This window comes from Oncorhynchus keta, chromosome 32 (genome assembly GCF_023373465.1).
Source record: "Oncorhynchus keta strain PuntledgeMale-10-30-2019 chromosome 32, Oket_V2, whole genome shotgun sequence".
Lineage (NCBI taxonomy): Eukaryota > Metazoa > Chordata > Actinopteri > Salmoniformes > Salmonidae > Oncorhynchus > Oncorhynchus keta.
The window spans coordinates 9,102,663-9,119,404 of NC_068452.1; the positions used below are offsets into that span (position 1 = coordinate 9,102,663).

At 43.1% G+C, this 16,742-nt stretch overlaps 1 protein-coding gene across 2 annotated transcripts; it reads left to right on the forward strand.

Annotated features, from left to right (window-relative positions):
• The first annotated feature begins 1,915 nt into the window (after positions 1-1,915).
• LOC118365007 (aftiphilin-like) lies at positions 1,916-16,156 on the forward strand. Of its 2 annotated transcripts, XM_035746887.2 has the most exons (10): positions 1,916-2,103; positions 4,076-5,978; positions 6,705-6,868; positions 7,324-7,453; positions 7,784-7,840; positions 8,132-8,263; positions 10,430-10,490; positions 11,317-11,400; positions 12,112-12,235; positions 14,557-16,156. In XM_035746887.2, exons 2-10 carry the CDS (start codon positions 4,113-4,115, stop codon positions 14,708-14,710), a joined length of 2,772 nt encoding a protein of 923 aa, XP_035602780.1. In that variant the 5' UTR covers positions 1,916-2,103; positions 4,076-4,112; the 3' UTR covers positions 14,711-16,156. The 2 variants fall into 2 exon arrangements, with proteins under 2 accessions (XP_035602780.1, XP_035602781.1); XM_035746888.2 differs by lacking the exon at positions 11,317-11,400 and having other exon boundaries at positions 1,917-2,103.
• Positions 16,157-16,742: the final 586 nt, after the last annotated feature.

A 16,742-nucleotide genomic window follows, 5' to 3' on the forward strand; every position in this document is an offset into this window, starting at 1 on the left:
GGAGTGGGAAAATGAGTTGGGAGGATGGAAGTGTCAATGTCCACTTTGTACAAGGTCAGTAAGTATTGTAGATATAAACAAATTACATAAGACTTAGACTAACTACCCTTTCTAAGGCTACCCAGCTTTGACATCAGTCTGGCCTGTGGGTGTGGCACAGTGGAGGAGGCTCCTCCCACTGACGTGGCACTGGAGCTCTTTGCCAAGTTCGAGGACTGCTAGTTCCTACGCAAGGGCCTTGTGTTTCAGGCACCTGGGGCTACGCTGAGAAGCCCATCCCTACTTCCCCTTCATCGAGGATCAACCTTTCCTGGTATGTGGAGGATCTTCATTTCTTTTTCAGTGGCTCATCTTTGTACTCCACCCTTTGATAGTGCCACTGAATCCTACAATTTATAGCAGAGGGCTATGATTATAATATACAGAAGGTTCTAATGTGGTTATAGCATAGGGTTAGGTTTACATAAGAATAAACAGAAACAAGTAATATTGTTTCATAGGATTAAGCACGTTTTGAGAACACTGAAATAAAGTGTCAGGTGTCGTTCAGGTTCAAGAAGGTAACACATGATTTAATACTCACAATACAACAATATGGCTGAACCTCCTCCCCTCTCGTTGTTTCTTCCATTGTGAACTACTGCGTTTCTTAGCCTCTTTGAGCCTTAGCTGACAAAATGGATTGCGCAGCAATGTTCTGTCTTCTGATTTTCTATAAAATATAGCCTACCTATTTCTGTTAGTTGTGATTTATTTATTTTTTCATGGTATTGAGTGCTGTTGGTTTGAGATGGTCATGAAATAGAAAGGCTTCCAGTATCATGTTTTAGGGAAGACCCAGATGCAGACAGTGTTGAAGTAACAAACGTTTATTACTAGAACAGGGGGCAGGCAAAACGAAAGATCAACCGGAAGTCAGTAATCCAGATTAGAGTCCCAAAGGTACCGAATGGCAGGCAGTCTCAGGGTAGGCAGAGGTCAAATAATCCATTGTGGTAGGACAAGGAACAGGGTAGGCAGAATGGTCAAAACCATGAACCAGACAGGCGCAAGGGGAAACCACTGGATGGGAATGGCATTTAAATAAAGGACATAGTGTGTCCTTTATTTGAGAACATTTTGATTATATATTGGTTAACTAATATTGATTAACTTATAACTACAACAGACTACATATTTCAGTATGATATAATATTTAAGTGTGATTGGAAATGAATAATTGAATGCAACATTGAATGGTTATGAAGTCGTAAATGACTTAAATGTAATGTAATGTAAATGTTAATAATTATGTGGAGTATTATGTTTACAAGATGACCTTTCAGTTCTGCAATAATTAAATAGTTTCTTTTGAATCATGGCATATTTACAATACATTCATGAACTATGCCAGTAGATTATATTGTAGGGGCACAGGTTATTATTAAAGAGTAGAATGGTGATTTTCTATTCCCTCGCCTTGATGCTTGACAATGTCTGTGTATGTTGAGAAGCTCTTTCAGTGGCCTATACATTTTCAATTAAAATATTTTAATCAAGAGCCATGTGTCATAGATGAATCAGTTAATTTGGGAAATTTGGATTGTGGATTGTTTCAAATTAAAATGATTGAGGATTATTATAGACCAAAAGAGAAGTACGCAGTACAGTATCTTTTCGCTGCTCAGTTGACCAGCTGCTTGAATGGGAGACCAAGTGATGGCTCACTCTTCTAACTGACCTAAAAGAAGCCCCCAGTTTACTTGAGTACTTTTCTATTAAGGTATCTTAACGTTTACTCGAGTATGGCAATTGGGTACTTTTTCCACCATTAACTACTACTCAGTAATACTACAGCCAGTGCCGATGGATTTTGGATGCAGACTGTTCTCCGCTTGTTCATGAACTCTAGTATGCTCTGCTTCTCAAGCAGTGGAAAAACCAGAAGCTCTTGTTGCATGCTGGGTAATATTCGGAGAGAGAAGGGGCCAAAGTAGGATCATCATAACCGGCTGACTCAATCTAGTTTTCTAAGTCAGAGCGAAACCACTTTGCTGTCTTGTTTTAAGTCTGACAAGTGTCCACTTCATCTGAACCATGGGAATGAATGGTCAAGATCTTAAGGTATGCCGAAATGTTTATTGGTACACTGTCAACCAACCCGGATACGATGAGACTAGCTAAAGCAAGCTAGCGAGAGACGGGAGGACAACTTCATAGATAGCTAGCTAACAGTTAACGTTAGCTACAAATGTCAGTGTATTAGTAAGCTAGCTAGCATCATAACTACCTACCTAGCTAGTTAGGTACTTTGTCACTCCTGTCCTCATATCGAATCAATGTAGAAAAAATATTTTCATAATAATTTAGCCTATTGCTAGTTAGCTATCCATTCGCATATGCTACCAGGTTGTTGTTGTTATTAGCTTGCTAGCTACGCCATTTGTGCTGGCTAGTGGTAGCTAAATACACAGGCTACGTATCTCGGCTAACTAGCTACCAGCCAGCTAGCTAGCTATCCCCCTGCCCTCCCCAGCTGATGGAGAGTACGGTGTATGCCAGCCATGGCCTGTTTTCCGTTCTAGCCTAAGCCTGGATGGCACGTATGGTGATTTATCTGTTAGCATAATCAACATGATTTATTCAGTTAGCTAGTTAACTATCTGGTTAACGTGAGCTATTTGGTTAGCAACTAACTTGCTTCCAGTTGCTAGCTAGCTACCTATCTTTGCTCGGCTAAAATGTAGCTAAATAGCTAGGTTGTGGGTAGTCGGCAACAAATTATCATAGGGAGGGTTGCGTGCTTTCTTTGTTTAGCTTACCCAGAGGTTTCTAGATAGTGATCTGTCAGTTTTAGGCTTGTTGACAGACAGTCTAATTTGGTGAATGAATAACTAACTGGACAAGACATGGGGTTGGAGGACACCTGTTTCTGATGTGTCAATTAGTTAACAATGTTGTATTATAAAGAGATTCATGTTGCATTATGAATGTTTATGATACAACATATTATAACACATACCATATCATGGAATCACAGAGCCCATAATAAAGCAATAGGCAGTGTTATTTGTTGTGAATAGCTATCATATCAGATCATTTGTCTTTAATGCCATCTTGCTGTCAATACACAGTATCAGACGCCACTTCAAGTAGCCTAGAGATTTAACAATGTTTCAAATGCCTTCCATGGTTTCATGGCAAGGCTTACTAGGCCTAAGATATCTAGTCAAGGCTTCGTGGGCATGAATTCTCTGTTCTGAAACATGTCCATATTTGTGTCCAGTTTTGACTCAGAACTGTACTTTCAGAGCTCTAGTCTGGATGCGAGTAAAGCACACTGTGGGCTTATAAGTGCAGTGTGCAAGTTCAGCCTTGAGCATCCAAAAAGAACATCAATATTCTATGCCCTATGTCTGGTTTAGTGATTGATTCAAAATTGTCAAGGAAATGGATCACAGCTGGACAAAGAAATGGATCACACCTGGAGGCACAACACGCCTAGGCCTATGCTCTAAATCTAATATTTCAAAAGGAGGCATTCTACATATCTTGACGGGCCTATGTCAATATACAAATACTACACACACACAACGCTTAGGTCAATGCGAACACAAATTGGGTACAAAGTTCATTGGTTGAAGTAATTAGGCCAGTTTAGATTAACACAACAAATATTTGTACTGATAAAATAAATTGTGGCTCATTTTCAGTTCTCATTTGTTACTATTTAGGTAGGTCATAAGAAATGAGTTCTCAACATTGCCTTTCAGGCCTTTTCTACATCACAACACCACTTCACCATTATCACTTAATTACTGTCAATTTGAAAACAATCTGTCCACTCTTAGTCTGGAGAGCTTTGGTAATTTAATTTGGGTTTAAGGCTGAAGCAACACACCAGACAAAGAAAACAGCCAAGATCCTAGACTCCCCCAGAGACCGCTTCTAGGTCTGTAGGCTATCACATTGTCGTTTTGTAAATTCTGACCGTTTAGCCTTCAGAAATGTGTTTTTAAGAGGGAAATAGTGTAATTTCTAGCATTTATATGCCCTTCATTGTTTGGTCACACTAACTAGTGTCTTCACTCTCTAGGTGTAACCTCAAGGCGTAGTGTGACAGCTTTAGGACCATGGAGCCGGACGTGATCCGCATGTACTCCTCCTCCCCACCCCCAATGGAGGACGGAGCTGAGGAAGAGGACGAGGAGTTTGGGGACTTTGGGGGCTTCTCTGGAGTTCCGACCAGCACCAGCTTCAATGAGTTTGACACCCCAGCGACCTTCAATCAGACCCCAGCCTTGGCTGCCACTTCACCACCTGAACTCCTCAACAATGGAGGGGTGGTTAGGTTGTCAAACCTCAGTTCAGGTCCCGTGGGAAGAGGTCCCGTGGTCAAGCACGCCAACTCCAAGTCAAATGGTGTTGTGCCGGGAGGCTGTCAGTACGACAGCCCTTTGGAGAGAACTGTGAATGTGGAGGAGTTAAAAAAGCTTGCCGACCACACTCGAGCCAATAATCATTCTACCTCCTTGGACAAATCTGGGAGGGGTCAGACTGACAACATAGACAAGCCTGTCGACTGCAATGGTGGGGTCCCGGAAGTTCTGACCAACGGCTTTGTGACTTTTGAAATAGAGGGAATCCCATCTTTGCAGAATTCGAACCGCTCTAAAAAGAAAGGAACCACCACAGAGTGTGCCGACAACTGCCCTCCCAGCAGCCCCGAGGACGACTTTGCGGATTTCTCTGCTTTTCCTAATGTAGACGTTCAAGGACACTCCAGCGAGGTGACAAACCTCACCAGCGAGAACTTGGACAATAGCAACCGGGAAGAACGGCTGGCAGAGGACACCTGCCAGCAGCAGAGGCAGCAGAAGCACTCTAATGTAGAGCAGGGAATCAGGTCAGGGGACGTCGTCAGGGACACTCCCATTACAACTGGATCCAACGACATCGCTGGCTCTGATTCTCTATCGCATCTTGCTGAGGTTCGAGACACTGATGAAGGCTTGAGCAACGGGGACGGGGGCTTTCAAAGAGACACTGCTAACTCTGAGCAAAGGAACATAGAGCCGGACTTTGCACACAAGCACTCTGCTACTGAGGTGATTGTTAGTGAGGATTCTGCCACAGAGGAGGTTTGTAGTGAGGATTCTACCCAAGAGTTGGTTTGTGGCGAGGATTCTGCCTCCAAGGCACTTTATATTGACGAACTGGTCGCCCAGAACGGTGTGTATTTGGAGCAGTCGGAAGAGGAGGCAGAAGAAGAGAAGGCAGGTGTCAGTGAAAACAGGGGTTCGCCCGATACAGATGATGAGGATGGGAATGGCGAGCAAGCAGACGAAAAGTCTGCGTCCGGAAACGAAACAGAAACAGAGACGTCTTTCGGCCGACTGCTGTCCACGGATGCCCTTGAGGAGTACGGCGACATCAGCACGACGGGCTCTGTGCCCTCGCCACTGCTCCAAGAGGAGACGGCCACGCCTGCCGACCACAGCCAACTGCTGGAGGACGACGACGGTGAAGACTTTGGTGACTTTGGAGACTTCGGGGACGTGGGCTCTTTTAGCGGACAGGGCTTTGCTGACTTTGACCAGCCAGAGTTGCAACTAGAGGAACAACCTGCACCTCCCACACAGGAACTAGTGGACCACGACAAAGACTTTGGTGAATTTGACGCCCCCAACAGCCACATTGGTGGTGGGAAGGCAATTGAGAATGAAGATGGGGGGAAGTTTGCGGATTTTCCCAGCAACAACAGTTTTGCCGACTTTAGCTCAGCTCTTGTTGGTGCGGACCCTGATCCAGATGCTGGTTGGAATGCCTTTGATGAGCCTGTACAGGGTCAAGGGGAGGGAAATTCCTGGGCTGCATTTGGAGAGGAGCCGACCGCCAATGCTCCTTTGGAAACGGGTGAAGACGAGTGGCAGGAGAGTGAACCTGTAGCAGTCCGTTCATCCAGCAGCCATCAGATCAGTAGAAGAGACAGTGAATCTGTAAGTTTTTCTGTGCGAGTATGACCACTCAGGGTTTGAACTCGGGTTCTCCTGCGCACCACAATAACATATTACGCCTCTCAGCTAAAGGCAAGAGAACTCATCACGCAACTTTGATTCTGAACCATCTCTGTAGCATTCAGAAATGTAGCATACTTGACAGGAAAGTAGTGGTGTTTTAAAAACCCCCCTTACACTAATCGAAGGTGCCCTATTGAATGTTGTTGTATTGTACTATCCAGGAAAAGTATGCTCAATGACACTTAGGGAAATTCTGACGCTCTCGTGACGTTTATCACTAGAGTTGTAGAGAGCCGTACACCTGCTCTCCCTTAGGAATGTGACCAGGCAGGGAATTCCACCTTTTCAAGTACATACCATTTAACAATGCCCCTCCTTGTCCTTGCTATTGGAGTCGAGCGCTCCAATTTATTAAAGATTTGAAATGTGTCGATTGAATCACGTCAGTGTCGGTCATTGTTCGGACATAATAGAATACAGCTTTATTGTCTATCGAAACAGACATGAATATCTGAGCTGTCTATTTTATTGTGCATCTCCAGTCCAGCAATGCAGGCTAACTGCCATCTGCCACACGTGATAACAGAAGACTTATTCAACCCGTATCTTAATCAACCATATTGATTGTTATTAAGTGTTTGTTATATCACTGAACCAGTGTCTGATTCAACAATGTTGGTCGTTATCATGTGTTTGTTATACCAGGTGGCGCTGTGCAGTCGGCTGGAGAAGCTTTTTCTGGAGATTTTCCCCGACGCACCTGCTCCGCAGGTGAGGGTGGAGGTGGTCTCCCTCAAAACCCTGCTGGAGCCTCCTGTGAGGTTACAGCAGGAAGAGCATGAAATGATGAGCGGTGTGCCAGACAATGGGTGAGAGAAATACCCCCCTTTTTTAATTAGGGCTGGGACGATACCAGTATTGCAATATTTTTTTCTGTGGCAAAAATGAAAACACGAAGCAGGCCAAACTCCTTGATCCATAACTTGCTGTATGTAAAATATTGGAAAACAAACAGATGTGACTGGATGACAACATAATGTTTGTTTCCAGCATTAGGGCTGTTTTCCTAAAGCAATTAAACCGCTTCATGTTTTGTTTCCTTGCCATGATGTCAACGAGTATCGGCATGCTAGTATCGTGTCGACCCTAATATCCCATAACTACACACAATCTCATCAATACACAGAAAGACTCTGGTCTGCTCTCTTTTTTTTATACAGCAGAAATATACTGTTACTGTGTATACTATGCAGTCAAGAATATTTGCGTACTACTATGACATATTTTTTTGTTCCTGCTTTGTCATCGGTGTCCGTTGCTACAGGGCCGACGGGGACGTGTTGTGGAGGCAACTGCTGGACATCCACGAGGCATTTGGCCTGCGGCACCAGTGGGGCGGCTCACACAGCAACAAGACACTACTCTGCTCCCTGGGCATCGACATTAGGAACATTGTGAGTTCTGCAGCCAGTCAGAAGTCATCACATTGTCTGTATCCCAAATGGCACCTTATTCCCTATATAGTGCACTATTTTTGACCAGAGCACAAGGTGATATAGGGAATAGGGTGCCATTTGGGACATGCCATTCTCCCCCTTTCTGTGACCTTGTCCTTTTTTATTAATGGCTCTGTGAGAGAAAAAACACTAACCGTGATTGTATTTCAGATGTATTGCGAGAATGTTTTAACTTTTTGTCTGTCAAATGGAAAAAGGTTGTTTAAGACTTATTTGCAGCAGAGAGAGGAGGAATGATTGTGAAATGTGTTCTGTGTTTCCCCATAGCTTTTCACAGGTCAGAAGAAGCAGCCAGTGATAGTTCCAATGTATGCTGCCAGCCTGGTGAGTTAACTATACGCTGCAAGGATGTATTCATCTCCCCCTTCAACCACCCACTTGGTCCCTCAATTGTTTTTGCCCTTCTCGAGGAAACGGAGGAAAGAGACAACTCGGGGATTATAAAATTGAAAAGATTCTGGTGACATTTTTGTTATCTGGTTGCAAAATGTTTTTTACTGACACGTCCTACGGTTACAACATGGTTACAACAGGTTTTAACCAGAATTGTTCAACCCTATACACATACCAGTATTTAGTATGTTTACGATGTAACCCTGCCTCTCTGTTACCTAGGGCATGCTGGAACCCACCAAAGAGCCAGTAAAACCCATATCAGCGGCAGAGATGATCACGTCCATAGCACAACAAGTACCTCCAGTGGCCCCAGCAGAGATCATAAGCACTAGTCCACCAGACACAGCCCAGGTTGGACTCCTACATTGAATCACTATGATCCTTTTGGGGCACAATGTTTGGAATTTTGATCTTTTTATATTTTGTGCTTTTTTTTCAGGCCTTTTAGATGCATTTCTTCTCATCGGTAGTCGTATGAGTATATACCAGGGCACTCCAACCCTGATCCTGAAGAGCTACCATAGTGTAGGTTTTCAACCCTAATCTAGCACACCTGATTCTAATAATTGATTGATTGATCAGTAGAACCAGGTTAGTTTCAACTGGGGTTGGAGCGAAAACCTAGAGGAGGGTTGCTCTCCAGGAACAGGGTTGGAGATCCCTGGTGGTGTATACTGTATTGCAGAGGATGCTGGTGGGAGGAGCTATAGGAGAACGGGCTCATTGTAATGACTGGAATGGCATAAATGGAACAGTGTCAATCCACATGTTTGACTCTGTTCCCTTTATTCCATTTCAACCTTTACAATGAGCCCGTCCTCCTATAGCTCCTCCCACCAGCCTCCACTGCTGTATTGACTGTAAGGCCAAATGTCACAACTGTATACAATGATTATAGAGTGTTTGTATGTGTTCTACAGTAATTGGTCTAATGTAGAACCTGAGGTGCTTTTCAAACAAGTTGGATAAATTATTTGGCTAGATCAGGTATTCCCAAACTTGGGTACGTGCAATGCCGTCGGGGTTACGCCAAATAAAAATGAGATACATATTTTCTTTATTCTTCACATTTTCGAATAGTACATTTATATTTTCCAACGGGTCTATACATTTGGGTGATGTTTTTTTCTCGCCTGAGTAGCCTCGTTTCACTGCCAAAAATAAAATGAAACCATCTAGTGTTCAGTGAAATAACAACACAATGTCAAATAATTAACATCCAATCACATTAACCGTTATTCTCTCGCGAGAAACCTTCACTATTGCACAGACATTTAGAAACTAAACATGACAATTTGAAAAATAAGCCTATGGGAGTTTTTAGAGTGAGAATAAAGACAACTTTTGAATGAAGACGTATAAAAGCAACAGGTACCATTAATAAGAAGGGGCTAGAAGCGTCTTATATGGTGAGCTCCTGAGTGGCTAGGACAGGCAAGCCCCATGCTATTGTGGAGGACTTCCTTCTTCTTGCTGTTGTGGATATGGCTGGGACAATGGGCCAAAAAAAACTATACAGACAATGCCTCCAAATAACACTGTTTCACGACGCATCAGTGACATAGCAGGAGATGTTTTGAAACAATTACTGTGTCGCATACAAGCCAGTGAATTATATGCGTTTACAGCTGGATGAGTCAAAAGACGTGGCAGGCCTGGCAGGCCTGGCACAGTCCATTACGTTTATGGGGGGGTCAATTAAGGAAGACACCCTCTTCTGGAAACCAGGACAACATGAGAGGATATTTTAAGTACTGGACAGCTTTGTGATGTCAAATGGACTTTGGTGGTCAAGATGTGTTGGTATCTGTACTGATGGCGCAAAAGCCATGGCAGGGAGACATAGTGGAGTGGTAACACTCGTGCAATCAGTTGCTCCCGACGTCACTTGGGTACACTGCAGCATCCACCGAGAGGCTCTTGCTGCCAAGGGAATGCCTGACATCTTGAAAGACGTTTTGGACAGTACGGTGAAAATGGTTAACTTTCTTAAAGCACATCTTCGACTGTGTCATCGACTGATAGATTGCTATACCATATGATGTTGGTTAGCTGATACATAAAATACCTATCCGGGCATTGTAATATTTGGCAAGCGTCAGCAAGGCCTTGGCAGAGAAACGGGCCCATGAAGTGGTAAGCTGATTTGTTAAATACCTATCCAGGCGTTGTAAGATATGGCATCGGTCTGCAATGTAGTCTGGTAGGAACTCAACCTTCGACTGCTGAGTTGTTGTAAGGGTAGAAGCCAGTGGAGGCTGCTGAGGGGAGGATGGCTCATATTAATGACTGGAACAGATTGAATGGAAGGTCAAGTGTTTGATGTATTTGATACCGTTCCACTGATTCCTCGAGCCCGTCCTCCCTAATGAAGTTGCTACTAACCTCCTGGGATAGAAGCAGACCATTAGCAGGCTTCCTGACCACCTGCACAGGCGAATCACCTGTTGACAAAGCTGTTCACTTTTACCGAGTGTCACCACCCTCTTCTGAGCTTGTTTTTTTCCTCCTCACCAGGAAGTGCTCCCGCCCGTCCAGTTTGACTGGAGCAGCAGTGGCCTTACTAACCCCCTGGACGGTAGGTCCCTCCCCCAAACCACCTGCTGAGATAATGAATTGTCCCCATTGGCTCTATCCAGAGCTAGTCTATTCCTTTTTTCCACCACTCCATCTGTTTTGTCCAAACACACAAGCAGCCTAGACCTGTTTTTGCCTGCTGTCTTCCATTGGACAACCTCATTTTATGTTTATTTCATCAACCATCGGTCATTACATGTTATAGTTTTACACAGCGTTACGTGAATCATGTTTTAAAGACTATAGTATAAGATTACAGACAATTCTTATCCACATGCGCCACGTTTTTGTGTATTTCACTGCCATATTGGACCATTTCTGATTTCACTTGTCATATCCAGATGCATAAAATATATTTATCTCATCAAATCTTCTCCTTATGCCTTTTGTTAGCAACAAATCATTTAGCTAAATTGCAAAATAATTTGTTCTGCACGGTTCATGCTACAAAGCCATGATGCCATTCATACTTCAACATGTCAATGCAGATTTTTCATTAACCTGTAGATAGAATCTCACAGTATTTTCTCATTAACACAGCTACGTCAGTTAGCTTGCCCTGGGTCATGTTCATTAGGCATCAAATGGAATAAAACAGAGGGACTACCTGGATTTAAGAAACTCCTGGAGTTTCTTATTTTTTCAGTCGCAAAATGTTTTCAAACCTTTCGTGCCTACTGAACACGAACCCTGTGCTCTTTCTTTGGAACTAACAATAATGACCAGCTCAGCTGCATGTCTTTTAAGTGCGTCTCTTTCCTGACTTCTTCTCTGTGTTATAACCCACTGCCGCCTCGGTCTGCCTGTCCGCTATGTTGAATGTCAAGCGAGCGGAGGCTCGTCTCTGCTCAACCTCGATTTCTTTGGGCCCGTGGAGGACTCTGGCCCTAGCAGCTCCACCTCCATCCCAGGTCAGCACAGGAAACTCTAACCCCCTGACTGCCAGATTATTTGTTTCATAAATTTGTCTGAATCCCAAATGGACTGTTTCCCTCTACACCCTATGCAGAGACCGGAGAGGATTGTAATAGCGGTAAAACAATACAGAGATAATTCCACCTATCTGATCGTAAGGCAAGGTTGACCTACTATCATATATGGCTTACACCGATTGAATCCTCATGGATCTTCACAGAGTGTAGAGGTCTAGGAGTCCATTTGGGATAAGGCCTTATTCTTTCCCCGATTCCTCTTACCTCTGTCAAAATGCACTGGGGGAGGTCAGAGAGGAGGAAGCTTGGATCTTCTCCAAATGAGTTTTGGGAAAGAGGCAAGGACTGAAGGATGATGCGAGGAATGATAATTATTAAAGAGCCTCTGCCATACTCAGTTTTCTCTTCTATTTGTTTTAGATGTCTTCTGGTCTTCGCTTTTAGATACTGACCTCACTAAATCAAGGTTTTGTTTTTTCTGTGTTTATATTACCAACTGAATCAGAATATCTACCAAAATATCTGGGAATTGGCTACACTGAAGTGTAATAAAGTGCATCCCCCTCCCTTGTTCTGAGTGGACTAGTAGACCATGTATGTGTCTCAACTACTTTTGACCAAAGTAGTGCACTATATAGGGGATAGGCTGCCATTTGGGACATATCCAATATAATGTGTTTGTGTGGTTAGGTGTGGACCCGGAGCTGTATGAGCTAACCACCGCTAAACTGGACCCCAGTGGCTCTGGGACCCGTGTGGCTGATGCCTTTGCCCGCCTTATGTCTACTATGGAGAAGACCAGCACCTCTACCAGGTTGGTCTATTACTGCTCCTCAAAAATCTTTCAGGGGGAAGGTGCTCAAAATGAAAATCCCCCCCTTAAAAAAAAAAATCTACATTAATAAATCATATCCTGAAATTCGTAACATACTAACTGCCTCTGTAGCGCACATTTTTAAGCAAGCTACTTGCAGTTCCTCCTACAGACATGATTGACATAGCCCACACTCTTTTCCCAATCAGCTGATCGTTGATGATTGGTGTACATTTTGTAGTTTGGCAGCTCAATTATTATTTTACTCATTGTGATTTAACTTCATTACTCCTAATAACTTCATAATAAAGCCTAATATTCATAATTTTCTAACTCATGATAAATGGCTGGCTGGCTAGTGGCTTGTGTGGATATTTTAGTATATGGCGCTTAGTTAGAATCTAGACTACCTGTGTTCAGTACTTAATTTGTAAATTGGGAGGTGCCGGAACAAAAAGTGAGTGCGGGGGGCTCTGAGGTACCAGAGCGCATTATATATTTATTTTTTAAACCTTTTTTATGTTTAAAGTATTGCCTGCGTATCATTGCATTTACGTAGTGGTATAGAGCAGTCGAGGAGCTTACAGAAGTTGCACACATGGGGACCATTTATAGTAGACTAGGGTCTGGGAGATGTGCCTTCTTTATTAACACATTTCATGCAATTCTACATCATTTTAAATGGCTGGTGGCAAAATCTTTTTTAATACCGCACAAATGATTGAATTGACAGGCTATTAAACTGAGCATCAGAGATTAATACAAATGACCTTGTCTTGAATCCATCAATAGCTTAGGACTAGGTGAGTGGAGACACATTTGCACAAAAACGAAGAGGAAATTATAGTCCTAAAACGGGGTGGCGAACTTGACGACGTCACAGCGACTTGGGGAGGTGGGTTCAAAAACGAAATAAAAGGGCAATTGGCGAGTGGGGAGGGAAAAGGGGGGCAGGTGCTCGGGCACACGCTATCTGCGCACATGCCTGCATGCATGACGAAGTCACTTTGGATCACAACGTCTGCTAAATGGCATATATTATAAATGGCACCCTCTTCCCTTTTTTTTTTTTTATAGTGCACTACCGTTGACCAAAAGTAGTGCACTATAAAGGGAATAGGGTGCCATTTGGGATGTGGCCAGAGTCAATTGCACCCCTTGGAGATGAGAATAGCAAAACAATACAAATCTAACACAACCAACATCTCACTCCCAAACATGAAATCAAGTTTTATTTGTCACATGCGCCGAATACAACTGGTGTAGACTACAGTGAAATGCTTGCTTACGAGCCATTCCCAACAATGCGGAGTTTAAACAATGAAGTAGTAACACAAGGAATAAAAATGCACAATAGATTGGAGCTATATACAGGGAGTACCAGATCAGTGTGCAGTAATTGGGTAAGCAATGATGCTATAAAGAGGATAACGTTAATATATTTGACGTTAGTTAGAGTTGATACTTTTTAAGTCAAAAGTTAGTTAAATGGTGAACACAAGCAACCCTGGTATTTCTAGACATGCAGGGCTGGAATGACTTTAATTTAACCACATTCTAGTGGGGACCCTTTGAAACTGTTGGTCTACTAGATAGAGACAGATTTTCTAACGTCACTGTCGGAACCCCTTACATTTTAAACATTTTATTGACCCTTTTTATTTAACTAGGCAAGTCGGTTAAGAACTAATTCTTATTTACAATGCCGGCCAAACCCGGACGACGCTTGGTCAATTGTGCGCCGCCCTATGGGACTCTCAATCACGGCCGGATGTGATACAGCCTGGATTTGAACCAAGGACTGTAGTGACGCCTCTTGCACTGGGATGCAGTGCCTTAGACCGCTGCGCCACTCGGGAGCCCTAAAAATAGTCCACCCCAGATGGAACACGAACCCACAATCCCTGGCTTAGGAGGCCAGTGCCTTATCCCTTATCCTGCAGACAGGATGTATATGGGGGCGAGACAAACACATCTGTATTATCAGCCAGAGAGCGCTTGCTACATCTTGGCTTTCTCAATTCTCTTTCCTTGAATCCTCGTGTCCCCTTTTTCTCCCCTCTGACCTTCTCCAATGTGTCTCGAGAAGGTGGTGAGGAAAGAGGAAAGACACATGAGAAAGGGGCAAAGCCCATTTTAGAATCTGACTGTGGCTCATTAATTTAGTGAAGGGGGAAGGATGAAGGAATGTGTCCCTATTCCATTTGCACCATGGTCAAATCTAGTGCTCCACAAAGGGAATATTGTGCTATTTGGGATACAGTGTGTGTGTGTGCTCTCCAATAAAAATGGTGTCCCTCTCCTTCTCTCTGATTCTGCAGAAAGCCCCGGAAAGAGGAGAACCTAAGTGAGGAGACGTTGAAGGTGATTGCAGGGCTACCAGACCTGTCTTTCATGCAGGCCAAGGTGCTGATGTTCCCCACCACGCTGACCCCCCTGGGCTGCTCCTCTGACCCTGACCCCACACTCGACTGATCCACCCCGCCCCAACTCCATCAATGCCCTCCTCTTCTCCTCCTTATCACCGTCTGTCATTCTATCACTATATCATGAACTTATCCTGTTTGCTTCCATGCCATCATCCTTTTTTGTCATTTTCTCCCTTTTTTTTATTTGTTATTTTCAGTTTTAATCTTTTTAATCAAGTGAAGCATTTAGCGATTTGTCCTTGTGAATGGAGAATGTTTATTCAGACCTGGACTAGGCTAAGCCTGTAAAGCGAAGCTTTGTCAATAGCAGAGCAAGAGAACATATTAAAGCAGTTTAACTTCTAGATCAAGGTCCTTGAGAGAGGCCGCTTGTTTATGATAGGAGAATCAATGTGTACATAATCAGGGACGAATTGTGTTGGTTTTAAAAGGTGGCTTTTACCTTTCTCATTGTGGCGGGCGTGTGTCAATGTTTGTCTTTGTGAGGAAATGAAACACTGGTTGAACCTCTTCAAAGCGAGGCTTGAGTAAAGTGAAGTGGGATATACACTGAGTGTAGAAACCATTAGGAACACTTTCCTATATTGAGTTGCACCTCCTTTTGCCCTCAGAACAGCCTCAATTCGTCGGGGTGTGGACTCTACAAGGTGTCGAAAGCGTTCCACAGGGATGCTGGCCCAATGCATACCACAGTTGTCAAGTTGACTGGCACCCATATAGACAATCCATGTCTCAAATTGTCTCCAGGCTTAAAAATCCTTCTTGAACATTTCATCTACACTGATGGAAGTGGATTTAACAAGTGAGATCAATAAGGAATCATAGCTTTCACCTGGTCAGTCATGGAAAGAGCAGGCAGTCCTAATGTTTTGTTCACTCAATGTATGACTACGTATGCGTGTGTAAATGTATGTGTGACTTGAAACCACCCGGCCTGCAAAATCCAGCTGAATGTTTTTTTCCCCTGTTGTGTTAATGGCCTTAGTAGTTTTTGTTTTGTCCTTTTACATAAGGCCTAGGTTTGATTCTTAACTTGATTTCTTAACCCATGGCTAAAAATGCGCTCTTAATGTATGCTCATTCGTTAAGCGATTTTTAACTGTAGCCAGTTTTTCTTGCGTCTCCCATTGATGCAGTCAAACAGCCATGAAAATGGCGGTATGTCGCGGACGACTGTGTTTTGTGTTGAATTCTATTCTTTAGAACTTTATTCTGTTTTGGGGACGGGTGGTAAAAAGAGGGGGAATCATGGTTTAAACCACTGACAGATTGTCATTCGTATAATTTCAATCGTTATATCAGTATAGCTGGTCTGAGTGAAGGTCAGCCTACATACAAGGGAATAAGGGACCAATTTCTGCTTCCACGTGTCTGGTTATACACACTTATGAAGTTATTTTTCTTTTGTTTAGTTTTGCTGACATTCTCTACCAATATTTTTGTTGTTATACCACTGTCAACCTGTTCCCAGGAGGATTTTGCACATTGTAAAGATGAAATGGATGTAATCATAGTTCACTGTGGCTTTAGACTGTGTACTATGGACTGTAAAATGTATGGGGAAAATTCCTATGGAAAAAAAATAACTTGAAGAGCCTGTGAAAAGGTTAACATGCATGTCCGGGTTCTTTTCAGACTTTAAGTGTGTAAATTTTACTTTTAGTGTACACAAGAAATTAAAATAATTTAAGAGAAAAAGTGCTGTGGTCCTTCATGCGCCATTACTTCTCCCAACAAGGAATGAATGAATGAACAATGAATTCATATTCATACAAACTTGTCTCTTGTGCATTTTATATTTATTAATTCTATTAAGTGGGCCTCATTTAAAACCAGGCCTAGAGAAACAGTTTTCATATACTATTTTAATTCATAGCCATTGGGCTTGGTCCACAGTTCTGAAAGGGAAAGTATGAGTAGCAGTGTGGTCTTACAAAGAGGACACGGAACACTGGACTTGGGGCCAGGACTCTAGCCAGCTTGTTTTAGACATAGTTAGCCAGACTGAAAATCCAATGCTTGGTATGTCTAGGTGTCCAAGACTGCCCAAAAGAGTCCATAACCTGTGTACAGAAGAT

Coding starts and splice junctions, on each gene's coding strand:
- LOC118365007 (XM_035746887.2), top strand. CDS start 4,113: ATGGAGCCGGACGTGATCCGCATGTACTCCTCCTCCCCACCCCCAATG. Junction 8,264..10,429: donor GTCCACCAGACACAGCCCAG/GTTGGACTCCTA, acceptor CCTCCTCACCAG/GAAGTGCTCCCGCCCGTCCA. Junction 12,236..14,556: donor AAGACCAGCACCTCTACCAG/GTTGGTCTATTA, acceptor CTGATTCTGCAG/AAAGCCCCGGAAAGAGGAGA.